Raw genomic sequence first — 13,429 nt, 5'->3', positions numbered from 1 at the left:
TTACACCCATGTCTTATTTTCCGTTTGTTATCTAGTTTGTGATGCAGAAATAATTTATCTTTCTACCAACACCCTGTTAAAGTATCCACACAGGTAATAATTTGGTGCCTCTCTTTTGATTTGAAGTGTTAGTTAATCTCCAATGGTTGGTAATTACCAGTGAACTTTCATTAGCATGTTTTTTTTTGTATTGAGAAGAGTGACCACCAGATTCTTACCTTTTACTTCTCCAGGTATTAAATTGACTTTTATATCTTCAGAAGGATTTTACTTTTGCATTGCAGAAATCACAAGTGTAAAGTGAATTGATGCTGTTGAGATGAAGGGAGTTCGTGTAGTTTTCATGTATATGAGGATACCATAGGAGATTTTCAAGGATGTTACTTGATAATAAGCATTTTATATGCTTTTGTTTACTTTGAAAGCATTTTTACTTTACTTTTATTTATTTATTTACTTTTTAAATTTTTTCATGTTTTTATGTATATATATATATATTTTTTTTTTTTCAACGTTTATTTATTTTTGGGACAGAGAGAGACAGAGCATGAACGGGGGAGGGGCAGAGAGAGAGGGAGACACAGAATCGGAAACAGGCTCCAGGCTCTGAGCCATCAGCCCAGAGCCTGACGCGGGGCTCGAACTCACGGACCGCGAGATCGTGACCTGGCTGAAGTCGGACGCCCAACCGACTGCGCCACCCAGACGCCCCATATATATTTTTTTTTGAGAGAGAGAGAGAGCGTGAGTAGGGGAGGGGCAGAGGAGAGGGAGACCCAGAATCTGAGACAGGCTCCACGCCCTGAGTTGTCAGCACAGAACCTGATGCAGGGCTCGAACTCATGAACTGCAAGATCGTGACCTGAGCTGAAGTCGGATGCTTAACCAACTGAGCCTCCTAGGTGCCTCTTTACTTTACCTTTAAAGCATTACCTTTAAAGCATTCATATCTCAACAGGAGAGGAAAAAAGAGATATTTTGGAATTTCTTCTATGAGTTTACATAAGAAATTTTGTATAAAATAGTTATCCTTGACCACTTCCCTCCTAGTGGGATCTTCGCACTTTCCATCTTTTACACACAGTTCCTGCTCTGGATCAGTGTCGTGTTGTGTTCAACCACACAGGGACAGTGATGTATGGAGGTAATAAACTTTTTACTTCTCTATATTATTCTTTTTCTCCCTTCTCTCCCCTCTCCCCTTTTGGTTTGGAAATATCTCTCAAATATGAATTGGAAAGCATTTGAAGGTTGTAACATAAAAGATAAAATGATAGCACAAATGGTGACAAAGTTTATTGATGAAAATAGTGTTGATTTAGGGTGAAGATAACAAGTACATCTTGTACAGAAAGACATTTCATGCATTAATTTCCCATCTGTATCCTTACGAACTTGTTGCATTTGTGCTTTTATGATGTTGCTGGCCTTTAGCTATAACACTTGTTGGGAGCTAGATGAAAGGTTGAGGATACTGTTCGGGGGTATGCTAGTAGGATACGTTGAAAGGAACTAATTAGATAGAATGAATTTACTACAGAGAAACTCACTAAAGTCTTGATTGTCCATTAATATTTTCTGCACTTGTGAATAGGGGATGTTTCTGATTTCTAAAAGTATTTTGCTCCTTGGCCCCCTTTCCCCCTTCCTCCCAATTAGCTATGTTGCAGGCAGATGATGAGGATGACTTAATGGAAGAGAGGATGAAAAGCCCTTTTGGATCATCCTTCCGAACATTTAATGCAACTGACTACAAACCTATAGGTAAGCTTGAAGGGGCAGACATTGTTCGTTCTGTCATGTTTTGGTTTTCCATATTTAAGATCATCCTTTTCTGTAATTCTTCATTGAAAAGCCAAGAGGTTATGGAACTATTTAGGAGCAATCACCTTGAAATTCCTTTAGAGGAAAAACTGGTTTTAAGGTCAGAGCAGTAGTCCAATCCTGAGTCTTGACACATTTTGTTTTCCAGCAACCATTGATGTGAAACGGAACATCTTTGACCTGTGTACAGACACCAAAGACTGCTATCTTGCTGTCATTGAGGTAAAGGGAGCTAGCAGAAACCCTGCTGTTTTGTTTTGATCTTTAGGATCATTTTCAAGTTATACTACAGGCATTTTGTCTGATCTAAGATGTGTTCTAAAGTTGATGCATTTCCAAAGGTAGATTATTGATAACCTACTTGCTTGATGGAGAGATCTACATTGTAAGAGAAATAATAAGAAAATTCCAGTATAAAACAACATGGACAGTCCCATCTTCTAATATCTTGGAGTCACTGTGCTCCCTTTCTGAGAGGAGTCTGGATCTCTTGACAGAGCAAGACAGGTTCATTCTGAGGATGCTCTCTTTTGCTTAATATTGCTTGCCCTGCCAAAGCCTTCTTATCCTGTTTTCTTTCCCTTTCTGTGGCCTGCGTATAACATTTTCAGAGTTAGTTCAAGAATTTTGGGTATCAGAAACTTTGACGGTTACAGGGTCAAGGTGCATGGGTGCGAGTTATAACTGAGATGTAGATGTGGGCCTTCTGAAAACTAACTGCTCTTCGTGGACTGGGTGTTTTATTTTCAGAACCAAGGCAGCATGGATGCTCTGAACATGGACACGGTATGCAGGCTGTATGAAGTGGGCAGGCAACGTTTGGCAGAGGATGAGGATGAAGAGGAGGACCAGGTCAGTGGTCTTTGAGATTTCTTGTTGCTGTACTTTATAGAGGTTATGGTCTTCTGGTTTTTGCTGTAAGGATTTTTTTAATATCAGCTTTTGTTACCTGTTGGCATATTCTGCAGGCTTGTTGTCACTAAAATCACTAACTAAAACTTTGAAGAAAGTAGATTTTTGTTATTATAAAACTTTAACGCCAGTTCCTGACAGTTCTGTGAGTTCCGTTTATAGATTAATTTGGATGTTAGCAATCTCTGATACTGTTTTAGAGATTTCTTTGAACTCACTTTCAGGACTAGTGCTTTGTGTGGCTTTAGGATGAGCAGCCCCCATATTTCCAATGTCAATACAAAACAGAAAAATCAATCTGCTGAGATGGGTCACAGAAATGGCTTAAGCTTTATAAAGTTGTGGTTTGCATTTTCTCAGTTTTATAGCATAGTCTTTTTTCACAGTAATGGATTGGAGCTTATAAGTAGAGAGAAGATTTTGATGCTTTTGGAAATTAAGCATTTATAAAATGTGGGTAGGTAGTATGTCTCACAGAATATTAGTTTGCTTTTTTTCATAGGGGATTTTAAGTTACGGTCATATTATGCTGGGTGTTTGCCTATGTGGTGTGTCTGTATCAGTTGTGAAGAATTTCTTAAACTTCTGACTTTCAGCAGATCTTTCCTGTCAAGTGGGCTCATACTACATTCTCTATTCATAAAGCTCCTATAAACATTGATGTGCAGGCTTTTGTATTTGGGTAAATACTAAGGAGTTCAGTTGGTAGATTGTATGGGAAGAGTATGTTTAATTTCATCAGAAACTGACAAACCCTCTAGCAAAGGAGCTATACCATTTTGCATTTTCATCATCAGCAAATGAGAATTCTTATTGTTCCACATCCTTACCAGCATTTGGTGTTGTCAGTATTTCGGATTTTGGCCATTTTAATAGGTATGTAGTAGTATATATCACTATTTAATTAATTAAAAAATTAGTAGATGTTCCTTTAGTTGAACAACCTCTCCACACAATCAAAATGTGTGGTTTGATTTTTTTTGAGTAGAAAAGAATCAAGATCTTGAAGTTTTATGAGCCTGCTACAAATGTTTTCTGAAAATTATTTAACTGAACCTCCTGACACCCTTACTGATGCCTGGTACCAGACCAAAAGGAAGGAAACTTTCTCCACAGTCTGTTTTGGGCCCCTTCCCCACTTTAGGGAGTTCCTTCTTTTTCCTTTTTTAATCTTTATTTACTTATTTTGAGAATGGGTAAGGATCCACACTGTCAGCACAGAGCCTGATGACCCAGGGCTCCATCCAATCCTATGAGCTGGCAGGTCATGACCTGAGTGGAAATCAAGAATTGGATGCTTAACTTACTGAGCCACCCAGGCACACCTCAGGGAGATTCTAAGTGGAAGGCTTTCTCAGTCTTATTTTAATTTGCATTTTCCTGATGACTTACGATGTGAAGCATCATTTCCATATTTGCCATTTGTAGATTTTCTTTGGTGAGGTGTCAAAGTCATTGGCCTATTTTTAAATTGGGTTTCTTGTGTTTTTATTGAGTTGTAAGAGTTTTTTTGAATGTTTTGGCTGATAGTGCTTTCTCTGATGGGTCATTTGCAAATATTTCCTCTTAGTTTATAGCTTGTTGTCTCATTCTCTTGACACTGTCACAGAGCAGAAGTTTTTGTCTTAATAAAGTCCATCTTATCAAGTATTTCTTTTGTGAATTGTGACTTTGAGGTTGCATCTAAAAAATTATCTTTAAATTCAAGGTCATGTAGATTTTCTCCTGTTATTTTCTAGGAGTTTTATAGGTAGTTGTGCATTTCACACTTAGGTCTGTGATTCTTTTTGAGTTAATTTTTGTAAAGAGTGTAAGACCTGTGTTTAGATGAATTTTTTTGCTTATAGACGCCCAGTTTAAATACCCGTTGTATTGCCTGTGCTCCTTTGTCCAAGATCAGTTGACTATCTTTATGTGGATCTATTTCTGGGCTCTCTACTGTGTTCCGCTGATCTATTTGTATATTTTCTCCAATACTATACTGTCTTGATTACTGTTACTTTATAGTAAGTTTTGAAGTTGTGTTGTGCCAGTCCTCCAACTCTGTTCACCTTCAATATGGTGTTGACTATTCTGGATTGTTTGCTTCTCCATATAAACTTTTGAATCCATTTGTTGGTATCTACAACATAACTTGCTGGGATTTTGAAGGGAGTGCATTGAGTTTATATGTATAGATCAGGTTAGGAAGATCTGACATCTTGACAATATTGAGTCTTCCTATCCATGAACATGGACTCTCTTCATTTCTTTAATTCTTTGATTTCTTTTGTCAGAGTTACATAGTTTTCCTCATACAGATATTGTACATATTTTGTTAGGTTTACCTAATACCTGATGGATTACCTAAGTATTTCATTTTGAGAGGTGGGGCTAATATAAGTGATACTGTGTTTTTAATTTTAGTTTCCATTTGTTCATTGCTGGTGTACAGGAAAACTGTTACATAGGAAAGACTGAATTAACCTTGTATCCTGCAACCCTGCTATAATTGTTTAATCCAGTTTTAATTGTCATTTCTTTGGGATTTTCTGCAAAGACAATCATATTATTTGCAAACAAAGACAGTTTTATTTCTGTAAAATGTACCCTTTTATTTCCTGTTGTCTGATAAGTAGGACTTTTAGTATGATTTTGAAAATCAGTGATCTTGATCCTGATCTTAGGAAAGTTTTGAATTTTTCATTATAAAGTATGGTGTTAGCTGTGTTTTTTTAATTTTTTTAAAGTTTATTTATTTATTTTGAAAGAGAGCAAGCACAGGCGGGGAGGGGCAGAGAAAGAGGGAGAGACAGAGCCCCAAGCAGGCTCCGTGCCATCAGCACAGAGGCTGACGTGTGGCTCGAACTCATGAACTATGAGATCATGACCTGTTCCGAGATCAAGAGTTGGAAGCTTAACTGACAGTGCCACCCAGGCGCCCAAGCTGTGTTTTTTTTTCATAGATGTTCTTTATCTGGTTGAAGAAGTTACTCTCCATTCCCATCTTACTCAAGAGTTTTTAGTTACGGGTGTTGGGTTTTGTTAGTCTTTTTCTGAATCTGTTGATAAAATCTTATTTCTTTAGCCTATTGAAGTAGTGAATTACATTAATTAGATTTTAAAATGTGAACCAGCCTTGCATAGCTGTAGTACGTCCTATTTGGTTGTGCTTTTATAATTCTTTGTATATAGTGTGTGATATGATTTGCTAATATTGTGTTGAGGATTTTTATGTCTGTGGTCATGAGACATGTTGGACTGTAGTTTTAATTTCTTGTGCAGTAGTACCCCTTCCCCCCCCCCCCTTCTGTACTTTTGCTTTCCGTGGTTTCACTTTCCATGGTTTCAGATACCTGAAGTCAACTCCAGTCTGGAAACAGATGGTCCTTATTTATTTATTTATTTATTTATTTATTTATTTATTATATTAACATTTATTATTATTATTTTTAATTTTTTTTAACATTTATTTATTTTTGAGACAGAGACAGAGCATGAACGGGGGAGGGGCAGAGAGAGAGGGAGACACAGAATTGGAAGCAGGCTCCAGGCTCCCAGCCATCAGCCCAGAGCCCGACGCGGGGCTCGAACTCATGGACCGCGAGATCGTGACCTGAGTCAAAGTCGGACGCTTAACCGACTGAGCCACCCAGGCGCCCCATTAACATTTATTTTAATGTTTATTTATTTTTGAGAGAGACAGAGACAGAATGCAAGTGGGTTAGGGGCAGAGAGAGAGGGAGACACAGACTCCAAAGCAGGCTCTAGGCTCAGAGCTGTCAGCACAGAGCCCGACGCGGGGCTTGAACTCACAAGCTGTGAGATCATGATCTGAGCTGAAGTCAGACGCTCAACTGACTGAGCCACCAGGCGCCCCATATTTAAAATTTTTTTAATGTTTGTTTGTTTATTTTAGAGACAGCACAAGTGGGAAAAGGCAGAGAGAGGGAGATGCAGAATCTGAAGCAGGCTCCAGGCTCTGAGCTGTCAGCACAGTGGGGCTCCAACCCACAAGCTGTGAGATCATGACCTGAGCCGAAGTTGTACGCTCAACCGACTGAGCCACACAGGCACCCCATTTTTTTTAATTAAAAAAAAAAAAAATTTTTTTTTAATGTTTGTTTATTTTTGAGAGAGAGAGTGACAGTAGTGGGGGAGGGGCAGAGAGAGAGAGGAAGATGCAGGATCTGAAGCAGGCTCCAGGCTCTGAACTGTTAGCACAGAACCCAAAATGGTGCTTGAACCCACAAACCGAGAGATCATGACCTGAGCCTAAGTCGGACGCTTAACCGACTGAGCCACCCAGGTGCCTCCAGATGGTCCTCTTTCTGATGTATGGTCAGAAGGTCAGTAGTAGCCTACATCATAGTGCCTATGTCATTCACCTCACTTCATCTTATTATGTAGGCTTTTTGTCATCTCACATCACCACAAGAAGGGTGAGTACAGTACAATAAGATTTTGAGAGAGAAAGACCATATTCATAAAAGTTATTGTTAATCTCTTACTGTGCCTAATAAATTAAATTTTATCATAGGCGTACATGTATAGGAAAAAATACAGGGTTTGGTGCTATCCTCAGTTTCAGGCATCCACTGTGGGTTGGGGGGAGTGGTCTTAGAACCCATCCCTATTGGATGAGGAGAGGACTACTGCAATGTCCTTGGTGTTGCTGTTAGTGTAATGCTGGCCTCATATAATGAGTCAGGAAGTATTTTACCTGCTTCTGTCTTCTAGAAGAGATATTAAAAAATTGATGTAATTTTTTATGTTTAGTAGAAGTCAGCAGCAAACCCATCTGGGCCTGGTGCTTTCTGTTTTGGAAGGTTATTAATTACTGAATCAGTTTCTTTTTAAATTTTTTTTTTTTTTCAACGTTTATTTATTTTTTGGGACAGAGAGAGACAGAGCATGAACAGGGGAGGGGCAGAGAGAGAGGGAGACACAGAATCTGAAACAGGCTCCAGGCTCCGAGCCATCAGCCCAGAGCCTGACGCGGGGCTCGAACTCACGGACCGCGAGATCGTGACCTGGCTGAAGTCGGACACTTAACCGACTGCGCCACCCAGGTGCCCCTGAATCAGTTTCTTTAATAGCTAAAGCCCTATTGAGATTGTCACATTCTTGTGTGCATTTTGGCAAATGGTGTTGTCTTTCAAGGAATTGGTCTGTTTCATCTAGGTTATCAAATTTGTGGGCATAGAGTTGTTCACAGAATTTTTAAAATACTTCTTTATTTTAGTAATCTTTATACCTAGTGTGGGGCTCAAACTTATGACCCTGAGATCAGAAGTCACATGCTTCTCCAACTGAGCCAGCCAGGTGCCCTGTTCATAGAATTTATCCTTTAAATGTCCATGGGATCTGTAATGATGTCTCCTCTTTCATTTCTGATATTAATTTGTGCCCTCTTTTTTTCTTAGCCTGCTAGAGGCTTATCAATTATCAATCTTTTTATTTTATTTCTTGAGGGAGAAAGTGAGTATGAGCAGGGGATGGGCAGAGAGAGAGGGAGAGAGAACCTCAAGCAGTCTCCGCGGTGTCAGCTTGGATCTTGTTATGGGGCTCTATCTCATGAACCATGAGATCATGGCCAGAGCAGAAATAAAGAGTTGGATGCTTAACCAACTGAGCCACCCCTATTATAGGGGCCCCAGGCACCCCTATTATATCTTTTTAAAGAGCAAGATTTTGATTGCATTGATTTTCTCTATTAATTTCCTGTTTCCAATTTCATTGATTTCTACTTTAATTTCTATTCCTACTTTTCTTCTGCTTACTTTGGATTTGATTTGCTCTTTTTTTTTTTTTTAAGTTTATATATTTATTTTGAGAGAGAGAGAGTGTGTGAGCAGGGGAGAGGCAGAGAGAGGGGGAGAGAGAATCTCAAGCAGGCTCTGCTGTCAGTGCAGACCCCTACATGGGGGCTCGATCTCAATGAACTATGACCTCATGACCTGAGCTGCAGTCAAGAACCAGACATCCAACCAACTGAGCCACCCAAGAGTTCCTTGATTTGCTCTTCTATTTCTAGTTCCCTAAGGTGGAAACTTAGCTGATTGATTTTAGGTCTGCCTTTCTAATAATTTGCATTCAGTGCTCTAAATTTCCCTCTATGCACTGCTTTCACTGTACCCCACAAAATTTTATGTGAGTTTTCATTTTCATTTAGTTCAAAGTATTTTCTGAGATTTCTTCTTTGAATCTTGCTATTTAGAAGTGTGTTGTTTAATCTCCAATATTTTGGGGCACCTGGGTGCTCAGTTAAACATCGGACTTTGGCTCAGGTCATGATCTCACGGTCCATGGGTTTGAGCCCCGCGTCAGGCTCTGTGCTGACAGCTCAGAGTCTGGAGACTGCTTTGGATTCTGTGTCTCCCTCTCTTTCTGTGCCTACCCTGCTCATGCTCTCTCTCTCTCTCTCTCTCTCTCTCTGTCTCAAAAGTAAATAAACATTAAAAAAAATTAATCTCTAAGTATTTTGGGGTTTTCTAGCTATATTTCTGTTATTGATTTTTAGTTTAATGCCATTGTGGTCTGAGAGCAAACATTATTATGATTTCTATTTTAAATTCGTTAAGGTGTGCTTTATGGCCCAGAATGTCGTCTGTCTTGGTGAATGTTTCATGTGAGCTTGAGAAGAATGTGTATTCAGTTGTTGGACAAAGTAGTCTGTAGATGTCCATTATACTCAGTTTATTGATTGTATTGATCACTTCAACTGTGTCCTTACTGGTTTTCTGCCTGATGTATTTTTCCATTTCTGATAAAGGGGTATTGAAGTCTCCATTACAATAAGTAGATTCATTATTTTCTCCTTGCAGTTCTGTCAGTTTTTGCCTCGTGTATTTTGATGTTCTGTTAGGCACATATATATTAAGGATTATTATGTTTTCTTGGAGAATTGACCCCTTTATCATCACATAATGCCTTTCTTTATCACTAATAACTTTCCTTGGTCTGAAGTGTGCTTTGTCTAAAAGTAATACAGCTACCCTAGTTTTTTTAAATTCATGTTAGCATGGTATATCTTTTTCCCGCCATTTATTTTTAATCTATATGTGTCTTTATATTTAAAGTGGGTTTCTAGGGGACAACATGTAGCTGGGTTTTGTTTCTTGGTCCACATCAATAATGTCTTTTAATTGATGCATTTGGAATGAGATTCTAAGTGATTATTGATATAGTTGGCTTTGTATCTACTGTATTTCTTGCTGATTTCTATGTGTTGCCCTTGTTTTTTCTTCCTGTTTCTGTCTGCTACTTTTTTTCTGCTTTTTGTGGTTTTAATGGAGCATTTTTCTAGGATTCCACTCCTTTGTTAGCCTATTAGTTCTATTTATTTATTTATTTTTACTTTTTTTAGTAGTTGCCCTAAAGGTTGCAATATATACATTTACAAGTAATCCAAGTCCACTTTCAAATGACACTCTATCTCTTTACAGGTAGTACAAGCACCTTATGGTAGAATAATCCTAGTTCCCATGTATTTCTCATATCTTATTGCTGTCCTTCATTTATATATAAGCATATGTACATATATATATAATAATACATAATCACACAAGTTATTGGTGTTGTTTGGATAAACTATTATTTTCAACAAAGATCAATTAAGAATGAGAAAATAAGGGACACCTGGGTGGCTCAGTCGGTTGAGCATCTGACTTTGGCTCAGGTCATGATCTCATTGTTCGTGGCTTCGAGCCCTGCATTGGGCTCTGTGCTGACAGCTCAGAGCCTGGAGCCTGCTTTGTCTTCTGTGTCTCCCTCGCTCTCTGCCCCTCTCCCGCTTGTGCTGTGTCTCTGTCTCTTTCTCAAAAATAAATAAACATGAAAAAAAAAAGAATAAGAAAAATAAAATGTTTATTCTACCTTCATTTGTTCCTTCTCCTGTGCTTTTCTTCCTTTATATAGATTGGAGTTTCTGACCTTGATGATTATCCTTCTCTCTGAAGAATTTAACGTTTCTTGCTAGACAGGTCTACTGGCAACAAATTCCCTCAGGTTTTGTATTGTTTTGTCTGAATAAGTCTTTATTTCTCCACTTTTGAAGGATACTTTCACAGGACAGGGCTATGGAATTCTAGGTTAGTGGTTTTTGTCTCTCAGCATTTTAAGTATTTCACTTCCCTCTCTCCTTGCTTGTATGATTTCTGAGGAGATGTGAGATACAATTTTTATCTGTTTTCCTCTACAGGTAAGATGTTTTTTCCCCTTGGGCTTCTTTAAGGATTTTTTTTTTTTTAAATCTTTTTCTGTAATTTGAAAATGATGTGCCTAGGTATAGGTTTTTTGGGGGCATTTATCTTGCTCAGTTTTCTTAGAGCTTCCTGGATCTGTGGTGTGGTGTCTGACATTAATTTTGGTAAAATTTTCAGTCATCATTGCTTCAGATATTTCTTCTGTTCCTTTTTTTCTCTTCCTTCTAGAATTCCCATTATGTGTATGTTATTCCTTTTGTACTCATCCCTCAGTTCTTGGATATTTTGTTCTGTGTTTTTCAGTCTTTGTTCCTCTGCTTTTCTGTTTTGGTGGTATCTATTGAGATATCCTCAAGCTCAGAGATTTTTTACTTAGCTGTGTAGTCTACTAATAAAGCCCATCAAAGCCATTCTTCATTTCTACCACAGTGTTTCTGATTGATAGCATTTCTTTTTGGTTCTTTCTTTAAATTTCCCTGCTCTGCTCCCATTGCCTGTCTGTTCTTGCATGCTGTCCAGTTTATCCATTAGAGAGCCCCCTTAGCATCTTAATCATGGTTGTTTTATATTCTTGTTCTTACAACCCCTGCCATATCTAAGTCTGGTTCTGATGCTTGTTCTGTCTCTTCAAACTGTGTTTTTTTTTCCTTTTTAGTATGTCTTATAATTTTTTTCTTGATACCTGGATATCATGTGCTGGGTAAAAAGAACTGCTGTAAATTGGTCTTTAGTAATGTGGTAGCAAGGTGTGGGGCCAGGGAAGTGTTTTACAGTTCTTTTTTCTTTTTTACATTTATTTATTTTTGAGAGACAGAGACACAGCATAAGTGGGGGAGGGGCAGAGAGAGAGGGAGACACAGAATCAGAAGCAGACTCTAGGCCCTGAGCTGCCAGCACAGAGCCCGACGTGGGGCTCGAACCCACAAGCCGTGAGATCATGACCTGAGCTGAAGTCGGATGCTCAACCGACTGAGCCACCCAGGCTCCCTGAAGTGTTTTACAGTTCTATAAGTAGGTCTCAGTGTTTCAGTGAATCTATACTTGTGTACTGTGAACTTCACACATTTCTCAGTCTTTTCTATCCCCTTTGGGAGGGATCAGAGGGCTAGAGTGGCTGGAGTTGGATATTTCCCTTCCCCCAGGTCAGTTAGGCTCTGATAATGTCCCAGCAGGTTAGGCTTTGGTTAAATAGTTTCTCCTGAGGGGAGGTCTTGTTAAGAAGAACAGAATGCTGTGATGTATTTCAAAATGGTCCCCCTCCACCTCCCGTGGGAGGCCCAAGAGGATTTTTCTGATATTCACCGTGAGAACCTGGTCAACCCAAGGGGATTTTTCTCTGATATTCATCGTGAGAACCTGGTCAACCTCCGGGAGGTAAAACTCACAAAAGTCTGGGGGCCCTGATGACTCCGTCCCCCTGGAGTTTTTATCTCTCACATTTATCCTTAGAATTGTGTCTAGCAATTTGTCAGTTACAGTTCAGGTTTCCCTGCCTTGGCACTGGTTCCTGTGAAGGTTTATCCTTTTGGGTTTATGCTCTGACAAGTTGCTATTCTCTGTATTTTCTTGTTGGTGTCTCCAATTCTGGGGACAGTGGTGCCTCTCTGACCCCACCTCTGTCGAATTTAAGAGGAGTTGTTGATTTTTCAGTTTATTGAGCTTTTTACGTGTTAGGATTGGTGACTTTAAGCTTCTTATATGCCACACTGGAAACCAGAAGCAGTACCATAGTTTTTTGAATGCCATATTTATTAAAACGGATCGTTAGGCTCTGGAGTTGAAACCACTTCAACCAATGCAGCTAGGGATCCCTAGTGGGGAAGGAGATATCCGTTAATGCTTTCCAGCTGCATGGCTTGGAGGGTCCTCAGTGATTTCCTTGGTCATGGGTAAGAGGAGCCTGCAGTGTTTAAAGCTCACGTGAGTTCTGAGATGTGGGTAAAAGGGAGAGGTCTTCAGAAGGATACTTCAGAACTTTGATTTATTTGTGACACGGTCTTCATGTTTTCTTGAGTGCTGTACTATTTAACTTGTACCTGTTGGTAGTATTTCTTGGTAGCGGAGCTTGTAAGTGGTGTTAGAGCCTCCAAATGTCACATGGTTGCTTTAGGTTGGTTTCTTCTTTCTTTTTTAAAAATTTTATTTTTTTAAATTTACATCCAAATTAGCATATAGTGCAACAATAATTTCAGGAGTAGATTCCTTAATGCCTCTTACCCATTTAGCCCATCCCCCTCCCACAACCCTTCCAGTAATCCCCTGTTTGTTCTCCATATTTAAGAGTCTTTTATGTTTTGTCCCCCTTCCTGTTTTTGTATTATTTTGGTTTCCCTTCCCTTATGTTCATCTGTTTTGTCTCTCAAAGTGCTCATATGAGTGAAGTCATATGATATTTGTCTTTTGCTGACTAATTTTGCTTATCAGAATACCCTCCAGTTCCATCCACATAGTTGCAAATGGCAGGATTTCATTCTTTTTGATTGCCGAGTATATACATTGTATATACA

At 39.0% G+C, this 13,429-nt stretch overlaps 1 protein-coding gene across 7 annotated transcripts in view; it reads left to right on the top strand.

Moving 5' to 3' along the window:
- DCAF1 (DDB1 and CUL4 associated factor 1) overlaps window positions 1-13,429 on the top strand; it is an 81,895-nt gene that overhangs the window by 53,749 nt on the left and 14,717 nt on the right. For all 7 annotated transcript variants that reach the window (XM_030306895.1, XM_030306892.1, XM_030306891.1 and 4 more), the window contains exons 19-22: window positions 1,051-1,144; window positions 1,660-1,764; window positions 1,973-2,046; window positions 2,575-2,676. In XM_030306895.1, the coding sequence (XP_030162755.1) occupies window positions 1,051-1,144; window positions 1,660-1,764; window positions 1,973-2,046; window positions 2,575-2,676 (375 nt within the window). The remainder of the gene's footprint in view (window positions 1-1,050; window positions 1,145-1,659; window positions 1,765-1,972; window positions 2,047-2,574; window positions 2,677-13,429) is intronic.

The sequence above is a fragment of the Lynx canadensis genome, chromosome A2 (genome assembly GCF_007474595.2).
Source record: "Lynx canadensis isolate LIC74 chromosome A2, mLynCan4.pri.v2, whole genome shotgun sequence".
Classification (NCBI taxonomy): domain Eukaryota; kingdom Metazoa; phylum Chordata; class Mammalia; order Carnivora; family Felidae; genus Lynx; species Lynx canadensis.
The sequence above is the reverse complement of the archived record's forward strand: the minus strand, read 5'-3'. Positions and strand labels throughout refer to the sequence as shown.